At 32.8% G+C, this 26,793-nt stretch overlaps 2 protein-coding genes across 3 annotated transcripts; both read left to right on the top strand.

Moving 5' to 3' along the window:
* Positions 1-1,455: 1,455 nt before the first annotated feature.
* LOC130180041 (transformer-2 protein homolog alpha-like) lies at positions 1,456-6,658 on the top strand. Its single transcript, XM_056393326.1, has 8 exons — positions 1,456-1,621; positions 3,224-3,357; positions 3,500-3,659; positions 4,206-4,394; positions 4,862-4,977; positions 5,098-5,280; positions 5,594-5,664; positions 5,828-6,658. The coding sequence occupies exons 1-8, from the start codon at positions 1,589-1,591 to the stop codon at positions 5,836-5,838; spliced, it is 897 nt and encodes a 298-aa protein (XP_056249301.1). The 5' UTR covers positions 1,456-1,588; the 3' UTR covers positions 5,839-6,658.
* An 875-nt stretch (positions 6,659-7,533) lies between these two features.
* LOC130180040 (obg-like ATPase 1) lies at positions 7,534-14,665 on the top strand. 2 transcript variants are annotated; one of them, XM_056393324.1, is made up of 11 exons: positions 7,534-7,646; positions 7,935-8,032; positions 8,145-8,288; positions 8,764-8,891; positions 9,606-9,781; positions 9,911-9,991; positions 10,410-10,507; positions 10,641-10,784; positions 11,698-11,794; positions 12,852-12,974; positions 13,116-14,665. In XM_056393324.1, the coding sequence occupies exons 2-11, from the start codon at positions 7,935-7,937 to the stop codon at positions 13,215-13,217; spliced, it is 1,191 nt and encodes a 396-aa protein (XP_056249299.1). In that variant the 5' UTR covers positions 7,534-7,646; the 3' UTR covers positions 13,218-14,665. The 2 variants fall into 2 exon arrangements, with proteins under 2 accessions (XP_056249299.1, XP_056249300.1); XM_056393325.1 differs by having other exon boundaries at positions 7,599-7,728.
* Positions 14,666-26,793: the final 12,128 nt, after the last annotated feature.

Here is a 26,793-nt window from a genome sequence, read left to right as displayed (position 1 = left end):
AGGACCCGGTTAAGGTCGTTGATATGTGTTTTGTTATGAAATGACATATTGCAATGCTAGTGTTAGAAAGTAGGTTAAGGTAACGTTAACTACGAAACCGGCACCTGTTGCCATGGCGACAGTAAACATTCATGTTGCGGACTGAGGGAATGAAAGCAGGGTGCTGAATTTTATACATTGTGATGATGATGAAGAAACATTGTAAACAGACCACATTTCATACACATCTATCTATCCAGATTTTTACATTAGTGTGTATACCGCGGAATGTTCACAGCAAAAGTGAGCGACATCACAGAGTGGGGAGAAGCTGTTCATCCTGTCTTAAAGATTTCTGTTGAACTCGTCCTTACAACCACATCAAGTTTCCGATAACACTAAATACTGCATATCACAGTGGATCTTTGTGTAATTTATGCCCTGGTAAAACAACCAGCTGCCACTGCCACTGCCCCAGACAAACAAACAAGTGACAAGGAAGTGACATTCTGTCGAATGACCTGCCTGCCTGATGAGAGGACTGACAGATCATATTTTCATTTTGACCCCAAAAGAGCGTAGTGACATGTATACATTATTGTAATGGACTGAGGGCGCAATTTGCTTATTGTATTTGAATATTGTCACTGTAGAGCAGGTTAAGTATTTCAAAATTAATCATCAATAGCGTTTGAATCCAATTTTCATTCATAGAACGCCCACGAATATGTGAAAATGAAAATGCAAATTGGATTACTGCATTTCCTTTCTAATTGTCTTTAATTGGCTATTTTCACAGAACAGTGCTAATAGAGCTCCATTGATTTGCCGGTCCAGTCAGGGAGACAGAGAAGAAATGAAACCAAGTTGAAGTTATATTAACCGTATCTAAGATTTGGGACCATTCTTACATCAACACACCTTAAATGTTTAAAATTAAAATAGCTCATATTGTTAAACTCAATAGTTATAATTTGTGCACTATGTATAATTTCTTATAGTTCAAACTTACAAATAAGTGTAAAAATATCTACTCAAGTGTTTAATGTTAATTTGACAAGAGGTCACTTTCTTGTTCTGGGAAATGAAAATATTGTTTTCACTTCATAAAACAAAAACACATAATTCAGTGGGAGTTATGTTTATTAAAATACGTTTATAAGTAATATTTATGTATTTTAGTGCAATAAAATGCAATAAAAATAACAGTCTTAAAATGAGCTAAAATGTAGTTCCAAAATTACATTAATTGTTTAAATATATATAGGGGACCATTCAATAAAACGATTATTATCTTAAGTAGTGGTAGAAGTAGTAGTATTACACTTAATTATTATTATTATTATTATTATTATGCTTAATTATATGATTATATGTGTCATTTATTTGCCCTTTAAATATCTGCTTTTCTGCCAAATAAAGTTTTTCAACACGCTTTTATTCTGAAGATCAAACCGGAAGAGGACAACGATCTACTCCAGCTGCACAATCTACCCATTCAGATCAAACCGGTTTGCTTTGCGGTAGACTCGGTGATATCAAGTTAAATCAGTTGTTAAAGCCAGTTTACAACGCACTATTTACACATCTGCTGTCTAGTTACATAAATATGAGCGACAACGAGAAAGAGTTCAGGGAGCAGGTGAGTTGTGTTTATGACTAAATAACGGTTCAAAAATAGAAGTTAAGCTAGCTAACCATAGCTAGCTAGCCTAGCTGTTAGCTGCGTTTGTAGGTCTGGTAATGGAAACAAATTTCGAAAACTGGCCGCAAACCTGAGAGAAGTGTGTTCTATGTAAGGCTGGCCGTTTTGTGTGAGTTATTATAAGTGATACGCTCCTACAAATATATAGTACCACAGTGTTGTTAATGTTGATGTAACGTTACCTAAGTTAAAGCAAGAGGCCTACAAAGCACAACAGCGCGGAGATTTGACCGCTGCCCGGCCATGCTACTTTGATTTTACCGCTTATTTGTAGCTCAATTGTTACTTAGCTGTACCTATTGAAATACCCACCAGCCAATATGAAATATCAACAGCAAGTCACTTTAGAAATTAACTTTCAGCTTTGTGTCAGTACATGGTAGTTAGGGCCATTGAAGACCATCAGGGCTGCAACTAATGAGTATTTTTGTCATCAGTTGTTATTTTTTCGATTAATCGATTACTCTTTTGGTTAACAATATTTGTCAATTTCAATAATTTTTCATAGCTCAAAAAGTTAATGTCTTGTTTTGTCTAAAAATCCAAGCAAGTTCATTTTACAATTACAGAGGACTAAAGAAACATGAAAATATTCACATTTGAGAAGCTGAAACTAGAGAAATTTGGCATGTTTACTTTTTGAAAAATTACTCCTAAATGTTAATTGATTATCAGAATAGTTGTTGATTATATCTCTGTCAATTGACTAATCGATTAATCGACTAATCTTGCAGCTCTCAAGACAATAGCAAGCTAACATACAAACGTGTATTCACCTAATATATGTTGTTTTCTGGTTTTGCTGTTGTTTTCTTTGTACATTTTAGTTTTTAACAGAAACCAACATGCCTTATCACCCTTGTTTGTTCTTTGTTAAGGTTGAGGTTGGAAGAAAGAAAAAGGCGGAAGACGTTTCAGATGTGAAGTTGTTAATGTTTGAAGCTGATGGTGTTGATGCATGCTAATGTATTGGATGCTGAAAAGAAGCAATCAAGATCTGTCCCCACTACTAGTGTTGTAATGGCAGATGGTAAATGGGGGAAGAGGAGGAAAAAAGAAGTCATAAGGTCAAACAGAAGAAAGAAGAAATGAAGGGTTGTTTTGAAGTAATGAAGTTAAAGAAGTTATGAAGTTAAGATCAGAAGTTTACCAGGGTATGAGTAATTTCCTAACAGCCTGCTATGTTATTACTCTTTCATTCTGTTTCTTTCTCTAAAGCATGCACTTTTTATTTCCTCTCTGTATCAGAAACATCACTGGTCAATCCCTCCATACCATTTAGGTTTATTCTGTGTGCAATCTGAAATTCAGCTAAATTATTTCATTTCTACTTTAAATATCTGTTGCATTGTATGACCTTTTATGATCAAATTCCTAAATATTTAGTGTCAAACCTGTTTAATGCCAAAATGTGGTGAACTCCCTCTGAAAGGGGCATGTAGAGGGTGAGCGCAGTCACTTCCTGTCCCCTTTTATTCTTGTTTTTTGGCAAAACCTTGGCTTAGGAGTATTTCTGACCTCAGTGTCTGGTCTGTCCAGGACTCTCGGCCTGGCTCGAGGAGTGCGTCCCCTCGGGGGTCAGCGAAATCCACCAGCCGCTCACCAGCACGCTCCAAAGATGGCTCCCGCCGTTCCAGGTCCAGATCTCGTTCTCGATCCAGATCCAAATCCAGGTAATACGGGCTTAATTTTTCAAACTTGGCTGTGGTGTGTGGTTCATTTGTACACAAGAACTACATTTCTCAAACTTAATTATGAGTATGATTTATTGTATTACACACATGCATAAACATAATAATTTATGTCTATCCCCAGGTCCCGGTCCCACCGAAGCTCACGTAGACACTACTCCCGCTCTCGTTCCCGCTCACACCGACGCCGTTCCAGGAGCCGATCTCGTAGTTGGGAGTACCGCCGCCGTAGGAGCCATAGCCGCTCCCCCATGTCAAACCGACGTAGACACATTGGCAATAGGGTTCGTAGAGTCTTTTATACATGCTCGGGCTGCAGTTCCTATAGGCCTTCTAATTTGTGAATTTGTAATTTAATGTTTTGATGACTAAAGAAACTTCATGGACACACTAGAGTTTTCAGTTTCTTAATTTGATAAGATTATGAGTAAGTCTCCTTTGTGGTGTGTAATCTTCATGAATTTTACATTTAAAAAAAATATGTTGAAAATGCAAGTCATTTAATTCCTAACAAAATCTGGCAAATTGCTGCAAAGTCCTCAAATTTTCTCAACTATCACTTTATCACAACATTATAATGTTACTTCATTTGCAGCTATTTTACCTCACCCTTTGAATTGACCAACTTGTACACATCAAATTACAAAAAAAACATGACAAATACAATGTGCATGCATTTATAAACTGCCTATTTTCACATTCAACAGAAACATTTTCCAATTTTCTCTGAAATACCCAGGTGCTAATACGCTCTGAAAAGAAGAATTTTGTAGCAGTGATGTGGCAGGTTGTTTGTTTACAATATTTTCACACTCCTTTTACTCCCACAGGCCAACCCAGACCCTAACAACTGTCTCGGTGTGTTTGGACTGAGCCTGTACACCACTGAGAGGGATCTGAGGGAGGTTTTCTCTAAATATGGCCCTTTGAGTGATGTCAACATTGTGTATGACCAGCAGTCGCGTCGCTCAAGAGGCTTTGCCTTTGTCTACTTTGAAAACTGTGAAGACTCCAAGGAGGTAGGAAGAAGATGGTGATATGTATTTAAAATGTTTTCAAAGTTTACCTTCAGTTTCTCAGCAAATAAGATTCGATATCATCAAGCACTTGAATACTTTTTGGTTTTTACCGTTTAGCAATTTTAATACATTACTTTTTCCTCTAGTAACCTGTAATGGATGTTTTGTTTTATGAAAGTGTATTGTGTAAGTGAGAGAAGTGTGTTTACTGACAGGAAAGAAGTGAAAGTTGATCATATCTTTTTTGGTAAAATTATAACGATATGATTTATTGTTGAAACTTCTCTATAGAGTTTCTGTTATTAATGACAACCATCATATAAATAGGTTCTGTTGGAGTTGAATGAGTGTTTGTGCATTCAGTACACTTGCATCTGAATTCTCTGCAATGCACTGAAATTAAATGTTTAACATGAAAAGCATTTCATTAGTTTACTAGATAAAAAGTCTACTTCTGACTGTTTCAGGCCAAGGAGCGTGCTAATGGTATGGAGCTTGATGGACGCAGGATCCGAGTGGATTTCTCCATCACTAAACGAGCCCATACTCCCACTCCTGGAATCTACATGGGACGTCCCACATAGTGAGTGTTTCTTAACCATGCAGGGTTTTATATGTTACATGAGGGATATTTTCTGGAAGTTACTGAGTGTGTTGTCTTTTAAGGTGTCACCAACGTTATTTCTATGCGTGTTCTTTTAAGCGGTGGTGGTGGCGGCAGTGGCGGCGGCGGCGGAGGTGGTGGTGGTGGTGGTGGTGGCGGCAGTGGCGGTGGTTCGTCACGGCGTGTCTCGAGGGACTATGACAGGGGCTACGACAGAGGTTATGACAGAGGTTACGATCGTGATTATGATCGTTATGACGACCGAGAGTACAGATCATACAGGTGGGTTCTTTTTGGCCTGTTTGGCCCAGTATTTCACTTGACTTTGACAAGTGATAGGACTGCATCTATTAAAATGATACATTTTCAGAATGGAATAGTCTACTGATAACTCTTAAGGTTGTATAAGAATATTTTAAAGATCTAGAATAAATATGGCTGATATTAAGTTGGCCAGATGTCTTAAAAATAAATTATGAAACAAAATCCTGATTTTTTTTCTGGCTCAAATAAATAAATGAATTCAGTTATCCTAATTATGTTTAACATTAAAGGCCCCAGGTGAAATGTTGTGGTTTTCTTTTTCCCTCTACAGACGCAGATCTCCATCTCCTTACTACAGCAGAGGGTATCGCTCTCGATCCCGATCCCGATCCTACTCACCACGTATGTTGATGCCATCTTTCTATTATTTGGCTGCAGGATATATTGACTTAGAATTTGAATATATTGACTTATTCACGGTTTATATGAAATCCAGATGTTACCTTCGCACATACCATTTATTTGATCCACATTTGTGTTCTTTTTGTCATTTCTTTTTTCACAGGTCACTACTGAGCAGTGTGAGAAGAGTCAACGACAGATTTAGTGTTATTGTTTAAATACTTGTTTCTTTAATGTTTTTTGAACATATTATATATGTGATAGGAATTCAGGATTTGATATATATTAAAAGCTAAACCAAGTTCTCCTGAAAATGCAGTGTGTCTGAGCACCACAACATAAATGGTGATTTTAATCTTTACCAAATTTGTCGGAAGTGTCATGAAAAGTTCATGAAGAGTCACGAAAAATTTGGTTCCGGTGAAAACAGGCAATTCTGCAGATCTGCACCAAATATCAATCACTTTTCACTTGAATTGAAATATGTGAAATCACAATAGCTAAGAGAAATCTGAAACAGAATCTCTTTGGTGTTGATAATTAAACAAAGTTCTGGTTTCTTTATGATTTGATTGACAGACTTGATTTTACATCAGTATTATCAAGTATTTTCTGTGGACGTTATATTACTATTTCACATTTAGCTGTTTGTATGTAGCTGGTAAAATTGTCAAGATCCTAGTTTGCTCCGGGATGTATTTTGAATACCATGTTTGTTTTTAATTTTGTCTTTTTTGGTGCAAAGTACTTTTTATGGGGTCGGGCGGGGGGTTGTATATAAACAATAAAAAAATAACTTGGGTCATTTGCTCTGATTATTAACACTGAAGTATTATGTAATAATTGCACTGCTACATGGTTTTAGATACGGCAAGAATGCTGCAGGTGTTGGACCACGAATTCCCATCAAACATTTGGAGTTGTTACTCTTGTTTTGATTTTGTTTTTTGTTTTTTTCTTGACAGAAATAAAAATGTTACTGCTTGGACTTCAAGCACGCACTGTCATTACATTTTTACATTTTTTTATATTTGCAAAGAAATGCTACATGTGTATATACAAATGTATGATGTTCTACAGGCAGCCCATACACTGTCTCTAATGCTGTATATATGTGCCATTGGACAACTTACTCATAGCAGCAGTAGAAGTGTTTTGGCTGGAATTGAATTTTTTTATGCAAGGACAGACTTTTGTTTTTAGTAATACTTAATTATGTCACAACTCAAGTGAGAAATGTAAATACTGAATCCTAATACGAAGCAAATATGTGCTATAAATGATGATTATCTCCGTTATCAATTACTCTGCTGATTATTTTCAGGACTAATTGTCTGGTCGATAAAATGTCAAAATCATTTATCATTTCCTAAATCTTAGCCCGATGTCTTCAAATTATTGTTTTATTTGACTGGTAGCCCTAATCTACTTATGTATATTCAGTTAAATGTGACATAAGACAAAGAAAACAAGAATTCCTTTCATTTGAAGAGGTAGGAATAGTTTGTTTGTTTTTTAAGTTAAAAAATTAAAGAGTAAAAGTGCATTAACAGTTGAGGAAATGTTAGTTATTATTGTCTTTTTATTAACTTAAAAATATAATTTGTCGAAACCTTTCATACAGCTGTGTGAATGTTCTTGAACGCATCTTGTAAAGTGTCGACACATAGCGACTTACCGCGGAAAGGCAGACGGCAAAGTAAATAACACATATCGGTCGATTCACACCTTTTATTGCTTAAAACACTAGAAGTAAAAAATGAAAATAAAACTTGAGTAAATAAAAACTCAGATTGATCAGTCTGACGATCAATTCACCTCTGACGTAGGGTTGCAGCTCTTTCCCCGACCAATCAGAGACCGTTCACGTCAAAACACTTCCGCTCTTCTCTCCAGCTTGTCTTTTCAGTGGAGTGGCCGGTGTGAGCAGAAGTCTGAACCGTGAACTCCACGTAGCCCAAAGGCGAAGGACAGATATAAAGGTACTAAATGAGGATGTCCCTCGGCTGAATAGCTTTCGGGTGTTTGTAATGAGTGGGAAAGGCAGACAGGACTCTAATTTCGGTGAGATATTATGGCTAACAGCTGGGAGTGGTTCCAATTAGCTTCTAGCTAACGTTAGCGTGCTGTATTTGAATGAGCATATGACTACACGTTTTTAGTGGAGCTACTTACTGACTAAAAACCCAGGCTGGTGTTGGTACAGATAAGCATGCCTCGGGAAGGTTATTTTGACAATGGTGTCAACGAACTTGTTCTAACTCCTGCAGATGCCCCCAAAAAAGGGAGAAGCACCAAAACAGGCTCCATTAATTGGACGATTTGGCACATCCTTGAAAATTGGAATCGTGGGATTACCTAATGTTGGGTATGTACATGTCACTGGCAACGTGGATGTTAGGATATAAACAAATGTTCAGCTCATCATTCAGGGCTGATTTTTGCACTATGCTCGACCCTCTCCTCACTCTCCTCTGCAGGAAATCCACATTTTTCAACGTGCTGACCAAAAGTCAAGCTGCTGCAGAGAACTTCCCATTCTGCACAATTGACCCAAATGAGAGCAGGGTACCTGTTCCTGATGAGCGCTTTGATTTCCTCTGCCAGTACCACAAACCAGCCAGGTGTGTGTCATGACTTGACTCAACTCAACTTTATTATTTATACAGCACTGAAGACACAACATCAGTCATTTACAACACACACACAACCAGGAAAACAACAAATGAAAGGAAACAAAACACAATAGAAGAAAAAGTATAATATTTTATAAATACATTGGTAAATATTAATATTGCTGTTATAATTATTATTAGCGTTATCATCATCACCTACCATCGTCATTACAAAGTCATACAATGCACATAGAGGCAACACAGACCAATGGAGACAAGCATAAATACCTGAGTGGGTCTTACAAGAAACAAAGCCTAACAAGTAAATGTGCATTTTAAGATTCTTAAAAATCTCAGTAGAAGAGGAGAATCATATGGTGGGATGAAGCTATAGAGACAGTATGTTGCGAGTCACATTATGACATATCACTGACAATCCCTCCTTTTCCGTATTTTTTTTTTTTTTTTTTTTTTGCATCTCTAGTAAGGTTCCTGCCTTCCTCAACGTTGTGGACATTGCTGGTCTGGTGAAGGGAGCTCACTCAGGACAGGGACTTGGAAATGCCTTCCTCTCCCACATCAGTGCTTGCGACGGCATCTTCCACATGACCCGTGAGTTGTCATTACTATTGCCCGCTGCAGCTGCTGTGTAGCAACAACTGAGTTCAGTGGACAGGTGTTAGGAGGGTGAGTTAGAGTCATTACTGCATTTTTTAAAAGGGAACAAGGCCCATCTTGACTGACTGCAGTGTGGCAATAGCACAGTTTATTAAATTGTCAAATATGGAAGGTTGGCTTTGAATGTCAGGTTAAATTTGTTATTTAGTTAACTTGTTCTTTGATCAGATAGTTCCTGATTTAAATAAAATGTTAAAATTTTAGACAATTTTATTTGTGTATGGCCTCTTGTTAAACAATATCCAGCCCTACTTTTTCCTGAAGCTAGACATTAGATTTAAAAGCCTTTACATTTCTGATCAGCCTGGCATGTCAAGTCAGAGGTTGGGAGAGGTGCTAAATTGATTTTTTTTCAGACCAATATGAAGTTTATATGGTAGAATTTCTAGAATATAGGTTTTACCTAGCTCAACTGAAATCTCAGAGGTCAACAAAAATCAGTATCCCATTTATTGTTCATGAGTTTCATCAATTTATAGCTTAGGGAAAGGCTTCCTTGTTTGTAAATACTGACTCAACTGTTCATGGTGTGGAAATAACAAAGTAGATTTTGTTAATGAGTGAAATTGACCTTTAACACCAATAAAGGCCCCCTGTTTTCAATATGTGTAAATATTTATAACATCCATCAATGCTTGTGTGTTTTAGGTGCTTTTGATGATGAGGATATTATCCACGTGGAGGGTAACGTTGACCCAGTGAGGGACATCGAAATCATCCACGAGGAGCTGCGACTAAAAGATGAGGAAATGATGGCTCCAATTATTGACAAACTGGAGAAAACCGCCGTGAGAGGAGGGGACAAAAAACTCAAACCTGAATATGTAAGTAAAGTGTGTTGGTGGGAGCACATGCTGCGCATCTGTTGTGCTGTTTCACATTTGTGTCACCATTGGGAAGGTAATAGGAAATCACAATCTGTCATCAACCTTACCTGCTGCTTCTTGCTTCAGGATATCATATTGAAGGTAAAGAACTGGGTGGTGGACGAGAAGAAACACGTCAGATTCTACCATGACTGGAATGACAAAGAGGTAGAGTGTGTGTGTCGTTGTGTCTGTGTGCTTAAATATATTTGTGTCTAATCTTGTTGTGGCTAGTGTGCCTACAATGTGTGCAGAAATGTAATTTATTACTGGGCCTCTGTGTGGATCAAACACAATGTATTTTCAGTTTATATTAATAATTGGAAAAGGTGTTTTTTTTCTTTTTTTTGCCTTTTTGCATCTAGTTATATGTATAAGTCCTGCCATTTTCTGTCATTTGATTTTTAATGCACACATTTAAATGCACATAAAAACCCAGTGATTGGTGTAATTTTCAAATCAAATCTGGGGTGAAATGCACATTATCCAAGCAGCAGGATTTCCTGACAAAATATTTGAAAAGGCTTTCTGAGAACTAAACTATTTTCAAACTCATGATTTATATGTTTTTAATTTCTCTCCACAGATTGAGGTGTTGAACAAATACCTGTTTCTGACATCCAAGCCCATGATCTACCTGGTGAATCTCTCGGAGAAAGATTACATCAGAAAAAAGAACAAGTGGTAGGTTTTTTTCACTTGCTATTATTATCCTTTGCAACTTGATGTCCCATACATTATTTGTTCGTGTATTTAACTGCAGTTGAGCATTCAGAAAAGCTGACCCGCCTGTTTTCTACAAAAAAAAAAAAAAAAGGTTGGTAAAAATCAAGGAGTGGATAGACGCTCATGATCCTGGTGCTCTGGTCATTCCCCTGAGTGGAGCTCTGGAGTCCAAGCTGCTGGACATGGAAGATGAGGAGGAGAGGAATAAGTACTGCGAGGAAATGAAGACACAGAGGTGAGCCATACACACCCATAATGTGGCAGGAATCTATTTGATCAGGTTCAGATTATTATTGATTAGTCTTGTTTTTACTTTTATGATGAAATATTCAGTCTATAAAATGGTGAGAAATGCTCTTCATCATTTTCCAAAGTAATGTGTTCTCATTGGTTTTTTCATTTGATGGTTCAGTAGCCTGAAATACAATGATAGTTGTTTTTAAAAGTACATAAAAGCAGCAAATCCTCACATACAACCAGGAAATATTAAAGAAGCAATTTACGTGATAAATTGCTTAAATGATAGATACATTATCAAAATTATAATGAATTGATTTTCTGTCCATTGTAAAATTGATCAGCACTAAAGCCAAGTATATCAAATTCTTTTGAATAAGCTGAAGTAAACCAACTTCTAAATATCTGACAGTGCCTCACAGTCAGTGTAATGGGATTGTTACTGCTGACAGGTAAATATTATTTTGAGTCAACTGCATAAAACAGTAGGCCTTTTTTTCACAGTAAACATTTTGACATGTCACAGCAAGAGATTCATAGTTAGCTCTATTAATGAAGACTTTCCAGAGAACTGGTATACCTAATACCTGGGGCTTGTGGAATTTACATGCCATCATAAATGGCAGGTCCAAGTGTTTGCAGTTCAGAAGGCCTTTGAATCAAATGAAAACACTGAATAACTGAATAAATCTTTATTGTGTAAATCTGTTAAGTATAAAATGAGATGATTAAATACTCATGCAATTGTTAAAAGAACTGAACTGTATTTGATTAAATGAACTACAGATTTGGGGCTTTAATTGCTGAATGTACCTTGCAAAGATACATTTTTGCTTGCACTGCGCCATCATGGATAATCATCTTTGGTTCTCTCTCTCTCTCTCTCTCTCTTTTTTTTTTTTTTTTTTAAGTGTTCTGACCAAAATAATAAAGACCGGCTATTCAGCACTGCAGCTGGAATACTTCTTCACAGCAGGACCAGATGAGGTGCGAGCGTGGACCGTCAGGGTGAGTGTTGTGACATGAATAACTCTTCTTCACAGTTCATTATTATCTTTGGTCCTCGTGGATTAACTGCTAGACTAATGGATTTATTTTAAAAACCTCTCTATTTTTATTTAAAATGTGTCATTTTAATAATTTTTCTGAAAACTAAGTTCACATTTTTATTAGCTATTTAGGCAACTCTTTACTTTAAGCCCACTATTTAGCATTCATAAGCAGTATATAACATTAAATAAACTAACTACATTATAGTGTGTTTATAACATACTATAAGTGTTTACTAATGTATTTGTCAACAACTTCATCTCCTCCTGTGGACACCCATATGTGGAGGCTGTTGTATAAACAGATAATGAATGATAATAAAGTAAAACACAGTTGTAATAATATGAAATATTATGTAAAATACATTATGTAGTATATTCTTTGGAGAAGTTATAATTGTTGAAAAGTACTTTACAATAATTAATACTTATACATGCTAAATAAGGGGACTTGTATCAATATATCTCATATAGTAAGTGCCAACATAATTAAATGTGAATATTACACATTTAATAGATAAGAAATTCATTATTACTCATGTTCGTACTTTTGCTGGTTAGTATTTGTTTTGGTATTTGCTGCTTTTCTTTATTTCATTGTTCACTATTCATATTTGGAAAAAACAACAACAAATAATCTGACATAAATGCAGCAATTCAAAGGTCTATTGTATTAAGGTTTTCTTCATTTAAAACATTTAATGTGTTTTGATATTTACAGACTTTCTGACTTTCACTCTTGTTTGCATTTTGCCCCTTAAGGGCCACTGTACAGAGCTCCATTCATTATAGTTGCGTCCTAAATTGAGACTGTTGTTGCTTATTTTAGCAGTATGTTTTCACTTGACTTGCCTTTTTTGGCACCATCGTCATCATGGGAAGCATATTGTAATAATATCATAAGTTATGCTATAAATCTTAACCCTATCTACGATAAAGGTCCTCAAGAAGTGGTAGTGTGTTGATATGTTTGCAGTTATGTTTTTGAGATTTTCTGTTCTGTTTTACTTCAACAGAAAGGTTCCAAGGCTCCTCAAGCTGCAGGAAAGATCCACACTGACTTTGAGAAAGGCTTTATCATGGCCGAGGTGATGAAATACAGTGACTTCAAAGAGGAGGGCAGTGAAAATGCAGTCAAGGTGTGTATTTGTATAGAGCCTAATTATAAGCTAGAACTGCCACAATGTTGATTTTCTGTCTATAAATATGTTGATTTTCTGAGAAATGTCATTTGAATTGGCTTTAAATTTTTTCCCTTTCATTTTCATCCCCTCTCTCAGGCTGCTGGGAAATACAGGCAACAGGGCAGGAACTACATCGTGGAGGACGGGGACATTATCTTTTTCAAATTCAACACACCAAATGCCCCTAAAAAGAAATGAGACCATGCAATCACCAGAGGGAGAACTCAGAATACTTATCAGTCCGGCCCCTGAGAGCTACACTGTCTGCTGGCTTTCATACTTCTCTCTTGATTTCAGAGGATCAACATGCAGCCTGGTCAGCCAGAGATATTTACTCACCTGGCCTGGTCTGGAGCAGAATCTATCAAAATGATTCTTTATAATACGAATTCTATACAAACACACCATACATTCCTATGTATAAGAATATGAACAAATTTTGAAATGGTACCAACTGCACTGCCAGTCAAACATTGTTGAACACACTCACAGTCAAGAAGAGATGTGACTGTAATGAAAAATATATACCTTTTGATTTTTAGTGGAAATTGTCTAATCAGGAACCTGTAACAGAATTCAAACTGCATACTCTTGTAATTGATGAAAGCACTGTAAACAGCAGGGATTGTCCTGTTTTCTAGATGCTCAAAGACACTTAAAAGGTTTAATTTGTCTTCTTTCCCCCAATTTATCTTTAAGACAAAGTTTCCCCTGTGTAATAAGAGTTTATCTCTGCAGTCATTAATTGACACTTACATCCATGATGACTGCTGATTAATTGGCAAGCTCTGAGATCCCCAACGAGTCTCTTAATTAGTGTTTTATTAAAGGCAGGTGTGCTGGATCATTAACCGGCTTCTGTATCTTTAAAACATGTAAACAGTGTTGGCATGAATTAGAGTATGATACAGCAGTCTGCTACAGGTGCCTCATTATAGTTGATAAAAGCTTCATGGCTCCTGGCTTGGTCTTTTGCCTAAAATCAAAAAGACATGAACTTTCTCAGTTCCTTCTTACATTTTGCTTAGTTAAACTTTCTTAATTTTATGCTATTAACAACAAAGTCATAAGGCCTAAAACCTATTGAAAATGCTAAAATATACAGTGTCTATAATCATTTGACTGGCAGTGTGTTTACTTTTTAGAGAGAGTGAAAGCCATCACTGTGTTTAACTCCAGGCTAGTACTGTGCTGTAATCTGAGCAGGAGGGTTATTGTTATTTTAGAAAGAGCAAAGCAGTCATCCCTGATGGTGCCTGATCAGATGCCTGAACAAAGAATGTTGTTATACACACTGCTTTTATTGACTTAAGTTTGGGCTTGTAAAAAACAAACAAACAAAAAAAAAAAACAGACTCCTCACATTAAGATCTCCACCCTGCGTAACGAGACAATGCTTCATTGTGAATCCGGACAGCTACAGGAGTGCTCTGTGCATCATCTGGACTGTACAGCTTCAAAATATATCAGGTTTCAGTATCTTTATTTTTGAGAATACTGACCGTCCCCTTCCCAAACATCTTGCCAAAGTGTGGACATAGAACTAAATAGGGGTACATAGGAGAAAGATGTTAAAGGGAGCAAATGTCTAATAAATGTCATCCTCATCAATCTGCATGTGTCAATAAAAGGAGAGAAACCTGTCATTGTTTTGTGTATTTCTAATTTCTATCTGTGTTAAAGGCTAAAGTTGCAACGTAAAGAAATTAGGTACACTGTAATGTGCAGGAATATGGACCCTAGAGTGTAATTTTAGGCTTTTACAATTAATAACTTGATACAATTGAAACAAGATATTGTAGAATTATAAATTTAATAACTGAGGTTGCCTTTTAAATGATGCAATAATAAGCAATAAGTAAAGGTGTTATTTAACTATTCGAAACAGTGTCTAAAGCAATCACAAAACGTTGAAGCAGGAAAAAAAAGGAAATTCATTACATTTCAACTTGCTTTTTCTGTCTTTGTTGACAGAAAAATGTCTAATTCATTTTTAACCTGGTATCACAGCCTTTAACAGAATTAGATTTGGCCAAGGGTGTAGTTTCGGTCTAAAGGATGCAACAACCTTGCCACCCCACCAGCATATAAGATCTGAATTTAAATTCAGAAATGTGCATATGCAAATTTAATATAGGTACATGTGTTGAATCTCCTTATAAAAAGTCATAAATACGACATAATATAGAAAGGTCTAAAAAGTAATATAAACCAATGCATAAAGAGTCATAAAAACAACATAATACATAGCAAGGTCTGAAAAGTCAAAAACGACATAGTATAATAAGGCAAAAAAAGTCGAACACTTAATAGTATATTTAGATATAAAGTTGTAAAAAGGACATAGGCATAAAAATGTCATAGTATAGTAAGGCCTAAAAAGTCATGAGGCAAAAAAAGTCATAAAAACATCATAGTATAGTAAGGCATAAAAAGTCAAAAGGCAAAAAAAGTTGAAAAAAAATGTCATATTACAGTAAGGCATAAAAAGTCTTAAAACATCATAGTATAGTAAGGAAAAAAAAGTCTTCAAAAAGTCATATTACAGTAAAGCATAAATAGTCATAAAAACGACATAGTATAGTATGGCATAGAAAGTCAAAAGGCAAAAAAGGTCTTAAAAAAGTCATATTACAGAAGGTATAAAAAGTCATAAAAACGTCATAGAATAGTAAGGCATAAAAAGTCATGAATATGACATAGTATAGTAAGGCAAAAAAAAGTCATATACCAGTAAGGCATAAAGTCATAAAAAAGTCATATTACAGAAGGTATAAAAAGTCATAAAAACGACATAGTATAGTAAGGCAAAAAAAGTCATATACCAGTAAGGCATAAAAAACATCATAAAAACGTCATAGTATAGTAAGGCAAAAAAAGTGTTAAAAAAGTCATATTACAGTAAGGTATAAAAAGTCATAAAAACATCATAGTATAGTAAGGCAAAAAAAAAAGGCAAAAAAATGTCATACTATAGTAAGGCATAAAAAGTCATAGGGCAAAAGAGTCTTAAAACAGTCATAATACAGTAAGGCATAAAAAGATATATAAAAGTCATAGTATAGTGAGGCAAAAAAAGTTTTAAAAAATGTCATATTACAGTAAGGCATAAAAAATTATAAAAACGACATAGTATAGTAAGGCGTAAAAAGTCATGAGGGAAAAAAGTCATAAAAATGTCATACTATAGTAAGGAATAAAAAGTCAAAAGGCAAAAAAGGTCTTAAAAAAGTCATATTACAGTAAGGCATAAAAAGTCATAAAAACGTCATAGTATAGTAAGGCATAAAAGTCAATAAAATGACATAGTATAGTAAGGCATAAAAAGTCTTTAAAACGATATAGTATAGTAAGGCATAAAAAGTCAAAAAACGTCATAGTATAGTAAGGCCTAAAAAGTCATAAAAACGTCATTGTATAGTAAAAAGTCATGAGGGAAAAAAGTCGTAAAATGTCATACTATAGTAAGGCATAAAAAGTCATAAGGCAAAAAAAGTTTTAAAAAGTCATATTACAATAAGGCATAAAAGTCGAAAGGCAAAAAAGATCTTAAAAAAGTCATACAAACGTCATAGTATCGTAAGGCCTAAAAAGTCATAGTATAGTAAGGCATAAAAAGATATAAAAATTTCATAGAAAGACATAAAAAGATATAAAAACATCATAGTATAGTAACGCAAAAAAAAGTCATAGAAATGTCATAGGATAGTAAGGTATAAAATGTCATGAAGCAAAAAAAAATCTTGAAAAAGTCATATTACAGTAAAGCATAAAAAGTCATAAAAACTACATAATATAGTAAGGCGTAAAAAGTCAAAAGAAAAAAAAAGGTCTTTAAAAAATCATATTACAGTAAGGTATAAAAAGTCATAAAAACGTCATAGTATAGTAAGGTAAAAAAAAGTCATAAAAATGTCATAATATAGTAAGGCCTAAAAAGTCATATACCAGTAATGCATAAAAAGTCATAAAAACCTCATAATATAGTAAGGCAAAAAAGTCAATAAAACGACATAGTATAGTACGGCATAAAAAGTCTTTAAAACGATATATTACAGTAAGGTATAAAAAGTCATGAAAACATCATAGTATAGTATGGCAAAAAAGTCATAAGGCAAAAAAAGTCTTAAAAAGTCATATTACAGTAAGGTATAAAAAGTCATAAAAATGTCATAGTATAGTAAGGCATAAAAAGTGATAAAAACGACATAGTTTAGTAAGGCAAAAAAACGTTATAGTATAGTAAGGCATAAAAAGTCATAAAAACGACACAGTATAGAAAGTCATAAAAGCGACTAAGTATAGTAAGGCGTAAAAACGACATAGAATAGTATGGTATGGAAAGTCATAAAAATGTCATAGTATAGTAAGGCATGAAAAGGCATAAAAAGGTCACAGTATAGCAAGGCATATGAGGGCATTAAAAAAGACATAGTACAGTTAGGTATATGAATGCATAAAAAAGACAAAGTACAGTTAGGCTTAAAATCATCATAGTTTATTAGGGCATAAAAAGGCATAAAAAAGACATAGTACAGTTAGGTATATGAATGCATAAAAACGACATAATAAAGTAAGGCATACAAAGGCATGAAAACAACATTGTAAAGTAAAGCATTAAAAGGCATGAAAACGACACAGTATAGTAAGGAAAAAAAAAGCATAAAAGTGACAATGTATAGTAAGGCATGAAAAGTCATAAAAACGTCATAGTATAGTAAGGCATAAAAAGGCATAAAAACTACATAGTATAGTAAGGCATGAAAAGGCATAAAAACAACATAATATATTAAGGCATATGAAGGCATAAAAACAACATAATATAGTAAGGCATAAAAAGGCATAAAAACAGCACAGTATAGAACGAAATAAAAACATCACAGTCAAGTGAGTCATGAAAAGTCATAAAAAGTCATAGTATAGTAAGGCATAAAAAGTCATAAAAACGTCATAGTATAGTAAGGCATAAAAAGTCAAAAGGCAAAAAAGGTCTTAAAAAAGTCTTATTACAGAAGGTATAAAAAGTCATAAAAACGTCATAGTATAGTAAGGCATAAAAAGTCATAAAAATGTCATAGTATAGTAAGGCATAAAAAGTCAAAAGGCAAAAAAGGTCTTAAAAAAGTGATATTACAGTAAGGTATAAAAAGTAATAAAAATGTCATAGTATAGTAAGGCAAAAAAAGTCATATACCAGTAAAGCATAAAAACGTCATAAAAAAGTCATATTACAGTAAGGTATAAAAAGTCATAAAAACATCATAGTATAGTATGGCAAAAAAGTCATAACTCAAAAAATGTCGTAAAAACGTCATAGTATAGTAAGGCCAAAAAAACGCATAAAAATGTCATACTATAGTAAGCCATAAAAAGTCATAAGGCAAAAGAGTCTTAAAACAGTCATAATACAGTAAGGCATAAAAAGATATATAAAAGTCATATTACAGTTAAGCATAAAAAGTTATAAAAACGACATAGTATAGTAAGGCGTAAAAAGTCATGAGGGAAAAAAGTCGTAAAAATGTCATATCACAGTAAGGCATAAAAAGTCATAAAAACGACATAGTATAGTAAGGCATAAAAAGTCATATACCAGTAAGGTATAAAAAGTCATAAAAACGTCATTGTATAGTAAAAAGTCATGAGGGAAAAAAGTCGTAAAATGTATACTATAGTAAGGCATAAAAAGTCAAAAGGCAAAAAAGGTCTTAAAAATGTTATTACAGTAAGGCATGGAAAGTCATAAAAACGTCATATTATATTGAGGCAAAAAAAAGTGTTAAAGTCATATTACAGTAAGGTATAAAAAGTCATAAAAACATCATATTACAATAAGGCATAAAAGTCGAAAGGCAAAAAAGGTCTTAAAAAAGTCATACAAACTTCATAGTATCATAAGGCCTAAAAAGATATAAAAATGTCATAGTATAGTAAGGCAAAAAAAAGTCATAAAAACGTCATAGTATAGTAAGGCATACAAAGTCATAAGGCAAAAAATCTTAAGTCATATTACAGTAAGGCATAAAAAGTCATAAAAATGTCATAGTATAGTAAGGCATAAAAAGTGATAAAAACGACATAGTTTAGTAAGGCAAAAAAACGTCATAGTATAGTAAGGCATAAAAAGTCATAAAAACGACACAGTATAGAAAGGCATAAAAATGTCATAGTATAGTAAGGCATAAAAAGTCATAAAAACGCATAGTATAGTAAGACATAAAAAGTGATAAAAACGTCATAGTATAGTAAGGCATAAAAAGTGATAAAAACGACATAGTTTAGTAAGGCAAAAAAACGTTATAGTATAGTAAGGCATAAAAAGTCATAAAAACGTCATTGTATAGTAAAAAGTCATGAAAACATCATAGTATAGTAAGGCATATAAAGTCATAAAAGCGACTAAGTATAGTAAGGCGTAAAAACGACATAGAATAGTATGGTATGGAAAGTCATAAAAATGTCATAGTATAGTAAGGCATGAAAAGGCATAAAAAGGTCACAGTATAGCAAGGCATATGAAGGCATTAAAAAAGACATAGTAAAGTAAGGCATAAAAAGGCATAAAAACGACATAGTATAGTAAGGCATGAAAAGGCATAAAAACGACATAGTATAGTAAGGCGTAAAAAGTCATGAAAACATCATAGTATAGTAAGGCATATAAAGTCATAAAAAAGTCATAAGGCAAAAAAAAGTCATAGTATAGTAAGGCATAAAAAGGCATAAAAAAGACATAGTAAAGTAAGGCATAAAAAGGCATAAAAAGGCATAAAAAGGCATAAAAAGGCATAAAAAGGCATAAAAAGGCATAAAAAGGCATAAAAAGGCATAAAAAGGCATAAAAAGGCATAAAAAGGCATAAAAAGGCATAAAAAGGCATAAAAAGGCATAAAAAGGCATAAAAAGGCATAAAAAGGCATAAAAAGTCATAGTATAGTAAGGCAAAAAAAGTCATAAAAATGTCATAAGATAGTAAGGCCTAAAAAGTCATATACCAGTAAGGCATAAAAAGTCATAAAAACCTCATAGTATAGTAAGGCAAAAAAGTCAATAAAACGACATAGTATAGTAAGGCATAAAAAGTCTTTAAAAAGATATATTACAGTAAGGTATAAAAAGTCATGAAAACATCATAGTATAGTATGGCAAAAAAGTCATAAGGCAAAAAAAGTCTTAAAAAGTCATATTACAGTAAGGTATAAAAAGTCATAAAAATGTCATAGCATCATAAGGCCTAAAAAGTTATAGTATAGTAAGGCATAAAAAGTCATGAATACGACATAGTATAGTAAGGCCTAAAAAGTCATAAGGCAAAAAATCTTAAGTCATATAACAGTAAGGCATAAAAAGTCAAAAAAATGTCATAGTATAGTAAGGCATAAAAAGTGATAAAAACGACATAGTTTAGTAAGGCAAAAAAACGTCATAGTATAGTAAGGCATAAAAAGTCATAAAAACGACAGTATAGAAAGGCATAAAAATGTCATAGTATAGTAAGGCATAAAAAGTCATAAAAACGCATAGTATAGTAAGACATAAAAAGTGATAAAAACGTCATAGTATAGTAAGGCATAAAAAGTGATAAAAACGACATAGTTTAGTAAGGCAAAAAAACGTTATAGTATAGTAAGGCATAAAAAGTCATAAAAACGACACAGTATAGAAAGGCATAAAAACGACATAGAATAGTATGGTATGGAAAGTCATAAAAATGTCATAGTATAGTAAGGCATGAAAAGGCATAAAAAGGTCACAGTATAGCAAGGCATATGAAGGCATTAAAAAAGACATAGTACAGTTAGGTATATGAATGCATAAAAAAGACAAAGTACAGTTAGGCTTAAAATCATCATAGTTTATTAGGGCATAAAAAGGCATAAAAAAGACATAGTACAGTTAGGTATATGAATGCATAAAAAAGACATCGTAAAGTAAGGCATAAAAAGGCATGAAAACAACATTGTAAAGTAAGGCATAAAAAGGCATGAAAACAACATAGTAAAGTAAGGCATGAAAAGGCATGAAAACGACATAGTATAGTAAGGGAAGAAAAAGCATAAAAGTGACAATGTATAGTAAGGCATAAAAAGTCATAAAAACGTCATAGTATAGTAAGGCATAAAAAGTGATAAAAACGACTAAGTTTAGTAAGGCAAAAAAAGGTCATAGTATAGTAAGGCATAAAAAGTCATAAAAACGACACAGTATAGAAAGGCATAAAAATGTCATAGTATAGTAAGACATAAAAAGTCATAAAAACGCATAGTATAGTAAGGCATATAAAGTCATAAAAGCGACTAAGTATAGTAAGGCGTAAAAACGACATAGAATAGTATGGTATGGAAAGTCATAAAAATGTCATAGTATAGTAAGGCATGAAAAGGCATAAAAAGGTCACAGTATAGCAAGGCATATGAAGGCATTAAAAAAGACATAGTACAGTTAGGTATATGAATGCATAAAAAAGACAAAGTACAGTTAGGCTTAAAATCATCATAGTTTATTAGGGCATAACAAGGCATAAAAAAGACATAGTACAGTTAGGTATATGAATGCATAAAAAAGACATAGTAAAGTAAGGCATGAAAACAACATAGTAAAGTAAGGCATGAAAAGGCATGAAAACGACATAGTATAGTAAGGGAAAAAAAGCATAAAAGTGACAATGTATAGTAAGGCATAAAAAGTCATAAAAACTACATAGTATAGTAAGGCATAAAAAGGCATAAAAACTACATAGTATAGTAAGGCATAAAAAGGCATAAAAACTACATAGTATAGTAAGGCATAAAAAGTCATAAAAACGCATAGTATAGTAAGACATAAAAAGTGATAAAAACGTCATAGTATAGTAAGGCATAAAAAGTGATAAAAACGACATAGTTTAGTAAGGCAAAAAAACGTCATAGTATAGTAAGGCATAAAAAGTCATAAAAACGACACAGTATAGAAAGGCATAAAAATGTCATAGTATAGTAAGGCATATAAAGTCATAAAAGTGACTAAGTATAGTAAGGCGTAAAAACGACATAGAATAGTATGGTATGGAAAGTCATAAAAATGTCATAGTATAGTAAGGCATGAAAAGGCATAAAAAGGTCACAGTATAGCAAGGCATATGAAGGCATTAAAAAAGACATAGTACAGTTAGGTATATGAATGCATAAAAAAGACAAAGTACAGTTAGGCTTAAAATCATCATAGTTTATTAGGGCATAAAAAGGCATAAAAAAGACATAGTACAGTTAGGTATATGAATGCATAAAAAAGACATAGTAAAGTAAGGTATAAAAAGTCATAAAAACGTCATAGTATAGTAAGGCATGAAAAGTCATAAAAACTACATAGTATAGTAAGGCATAAAAAGGCATAAAAACTACATAGTATACTAAGGCATGAAAAGGCATAAAAACAACATAATATATTAAGGCATATGAAGGCATAAAAACAACATAATATAGTAAGGCATAAAAAGGCATAAAAACAGCACAGTATAGAACGAAATAAAAACAGCACAGTCAAGTGAGTCATGAAAAGTCATAAAAACGACATAGTATAGTAAGGCATAAAAAGTCATAAAAAGTCATAGTATAGTAAGGCATAAAAAGTCATAAAAACGTCATAGTATAGTAAGGCATAAAAAGTCAAAAGGCAAAAAAGGTCTTAAAAAAGTCTTATTACAGAAGGTATAAAAAGTCATAAAAACGTCATAGTATAGTAAGACATAAAAAGTCATGAAAATGTCATAGTATAGTAAGGCATAAAAAGTCAAAAGGCAAAAAAGGTCTTAAAAAAGTCATATTACAGTAAGGCATAAATAGATATAAAAACGTCATAGTATAGTAAGGCCAAAAAAACGCATAAAAATGTCATACTATAGTAAGCCATAAAAAGTCATAAGGCAAAAGAGTCTTAAAACAGTCATAATACAGTAAGGCATAAAAAGATATATAAAAGTCATAGTATAGTGAGGCAAAAAAAAGTCTTAAAAAAGTCATATTACAGTTAAGCATAAAAAGTTATAAAAACGACATAGTATAGTAAGGCGTAAAAAGTCATGAGGGAAAAAAGTCGTAAAAATGTCATACTATAGTAAGGAATAAAAAGTCAAAAAGCAAAAAAGGTCTTAAAAAAGTCATATTACAGTAAGGCATAAATAGATATAAAAACGTCATAGTATAGTAAGGCCAAAAAAACGCATAAAAATGTCATACTATAGTAAGCCATAAAAAGTCATAAGGCAAAAGAGTCTTAAACAGTCATAATACAGTAAGGCATAAAAAGATATATAAAAGTCATAGTATAGTGAGGCAAAAAAAAGTCTTAAAAAAGTCATATTACAGTTAAGCATAAAAAGTTATAAAGACGACATAGTATAGTAAGGCGTAAAAAGTCATGAGGGAAAAAAGTCGTAAAAATGTCATACTATAGTAAGGAATAAAAAGTCAAAAAGCAAAAAAGGTCTTAAAAAAGTCATATTACAGTAAGGCATAAAAAGTCATAAAAACGTCATATTATATTGAGGCAAAAAAAAGTGTTAAAAAAGTCATATTACAGTAAGGTATAAAAAGTCATAAAAACATCATATTACAATAAGGCATAAAAGTCGAAAGGCAAAAAAGGTCTTAAAAAAGTCATACAAACGTCATAGTATCGTAAGGCCTAAAAAGATATAAAAATGTCATAGTATAGTAAGGCATAAAAAGTGATAAAAACGACATAGTATAGTAAGGCAAAAAAAAGTCATAAAAACGTCATAGTATAGTAAGGCATAAAAAGTCAAAAGGCAAAAAAGGTCTTAAAAAATCATATGACAGTAAGGCAAAAAAAGTCATAAAAATGTCATAGTATAGTAAGGCCTAAAAAGTCATATTACAGTAAAGCATAAAAAGTCATAAAAACGTCATAGTATAGTATGGCAAAAAAATCATAAAAAATGTCATAGTATAGTATGGCATAAAAAGTCACAAGGCAATAAAAGTCTTTAAAAAGTCATTAGTAAAGCACATAAAGCCATAAAAACGTCATAGTATAGTAAGGCCTAAAAAGTCTTAAGGCAAAAAAAGGTATAAAAACTTCAAGGCAAAAAAAGTCTTAAAAAAAGTCATATTACAGTAACACAAAAAAAATCATTAACACAACATCGTATAGTAAGTCATAAAAACGTCATAGTATATAGAAAGGCAAAAAAAAAAGTCTTAAAAAAGTCATATTACAGTAAAGCATAAAAAGTCATAAAAATGTCATAGTATAGTAAGGCAAAAAAAGTCTTAAAATGTCATATTACAGTAAGGCATAAAAAGTCATGAATATGACATAATATAGTAAGGCAAAAAAAGTCATAAAAATGTCATAGTATAGTAAAGCAAAAAAAAAGTCATAAAAATGTCATAGGATAGTAAGGCCTAAAAAGTCTTAAGGCAAAAACAAGTAATAAAAACTTCATAGTATAGTAAGGCAAAAAAAGTAATAAAAATGTCATAGTATAGTAAGGCCTAAAAAGTCATAAAAACGTCATAGTATAGAAAGGCAAAAAAAGTCTTAAAAAAGTCATATTACAGTAAAGCATAAAAAGTCATAAAAACGACATAGTATAGTATGGCATAAAAAGTCACAAGGCAATCAAAGTCTTTAAAAAGTCATTAGTAAAGCACAAAAAGCGTCATAGTATAGTAAGGCATAAAAATTCATAAAAAAGTCATGTTACAGTAAAGCATAAAAAGTCATGAATATGACATAGTAGGCTATAGTAAGGTAAAAAAAAGTCTTAAAAAGCCATATTACAGTAAGGCATAAAAAGTCATAAAAACGACATAGTATAGTAAGGCAAAAAAAGTCATAAAAACGTCATTGGATAGTAAGACCTAAAAAGTCATAAGGCAAAAAAAGTCATAAAAACTTCATAGTATAGTAAAGCAAAAAAAAAAAAGTCATATTATAATAAGATAAAAAAGTCACAAGGCAAAAAAAGTCTTGAAAAGTAATTAAAGTGAGGCATAATAAGTCAAAAATGGCATGGTATAGTAAGGCATAAAAAGTCATGAATACGACATATTATAGTATGGCAAAAAAAGTAATATACCAGTAAGGCATAAAAATCATAAAAAAGTCACATTACAGTAAGGCTTAAAATGTCATGAATATGACATAGTATAGTAAGGCAAAAAAAGTCATAAAAACGTCATAGTATAGTAAGGCATAAAAAGTCAAAGAGCAAAAAAGGTCTTAAAAAAATCATTTTACAGTAAGGCAAAAAAAGTCATAAAAACGTCATAGTATAGTATGGCAAAAAAATCATAAAAAATGTCATAGTATAGTATGGCATAAAAAGTCACAAGGAAATAAAAGTCTTTAAAAAGTCATTAGTAAAGCACAAAAACTCATAAAAACATCATTGTATAGTAAGGCAAAAAAAAGTCTTAAAAAGTCATATTACATTAAGGCATAAAAAGTCATGAATATGACATAGTATAGTAAAGCAAAAGAAAAGTCATAAAAATGTCATAGGATATTAAGGCCTAAAAAGTCTTAAGGCAAAAAAAGGTATAAAAACTTCAAGGCAAAAAAAGTATTAAAAAAAGTCATATTACATTAACACAAAAAAAGTCATTAACACAACATCGTATAGTAAGTCATAAAAATGTCATAGTATATAGAAAGGCAAAAAAAAAAGTCTTAAAATGTCATATTACAGTAAGGCATAAAAAGTCATGAATATGACATAGTATAGTAAGGCCTAAAAAGTCATAAAAACTTCATAGTATAGTAAGGCAAAAAAAAGTCTTAAAAAAGTCATATTACAGTAAAGCATAAAAAGTAATAAAAACATCATAGTATAGTAAGGCAAAAAAACTCTTAAAAAGGCATATTACAGTAAGGCATAAAAATTCATGAATATGACATAGTATAGTAAGGCAAAAAAAGACATAAAAATGTCATAGTATAGTAAGGCCTAAAAAGTCATAAAAATGTCATAGGAAAGTAAGGCCTAAAAGTCATAAGGTAGGAAAAGTCATAAAAACGTCATAGTATAGTAAGGCAAAAAAAGTCTTAAAAAGTCATATTACAGTAAGGCATAAAAAGTCATGAATATGTCATAGTATAGTAAGGTACAAAAAGTCATAAAAACCACATTAAAAAGTAAGGCAAAAAAACGTAATAGTATAGTAAGGCCTGAAAAGTCCTAAAAATGCCATAGCATAGTAAGGCCTAAAAAGTCATAAATACAACATAGAATAGTACGGCATAAAAATGTCCTACTATACCAAGGCCTAAAAAGTCTTAAAAACATAGTATAGTAAGGCATGAAAAGTTATAAAAACGTCATAGAACCGGGACCAGGCTGGGAGGGGAATCTCCTCCCAGGTTTCTTATGTTAGGTGTGGGGTTAGAGATTACAGGTATTTTGGTTATTGCTTTTGTTTTGGTTTAGGTTAGTCTGAGTAGGCAGAAGAGGGGAGTCGCTGAGTCATGAAAACGACAGTATAATAAGGCCTTAAAAGTCATAAATAAATATATATATATAATATATATATATATATATATATATATATATATATATAGGGGCCCTAAGCAGCTTAGTTCGCTTATGCCTAGTGCTGGCCTTGCTCCCACATCCTCTCAACAACTACTTACTACTACTATTTACTGGATTACTTTCAACTGTCTTACATTGTCTTCATCATGAACACACATTAAGTTTGTTGGATGTGTTCATAGAACCATAGCTGTTCAAAATTTGTATTGTGAGCAAACGGCAACTGTGGATAGAAGC

Source organism: Seriola aureovittata, chromosome 13, assembly GCF_021018895.1.
Source record: "Seriola aureovittata isolate HTS-2021-v1 ecotype China chromosome 13, ASM2101889v1, whole genome shotgun sequence".
NCBI classification, from domain to species: Eukaryota; Metazoa; Chordata; class Actinopteri; order Carangiformes; family Carangidae; genus Seriola; species Seriola aureovittata.
This window is presented reverse-complemented; position numbering and strand designations above follow the sequence as displayed.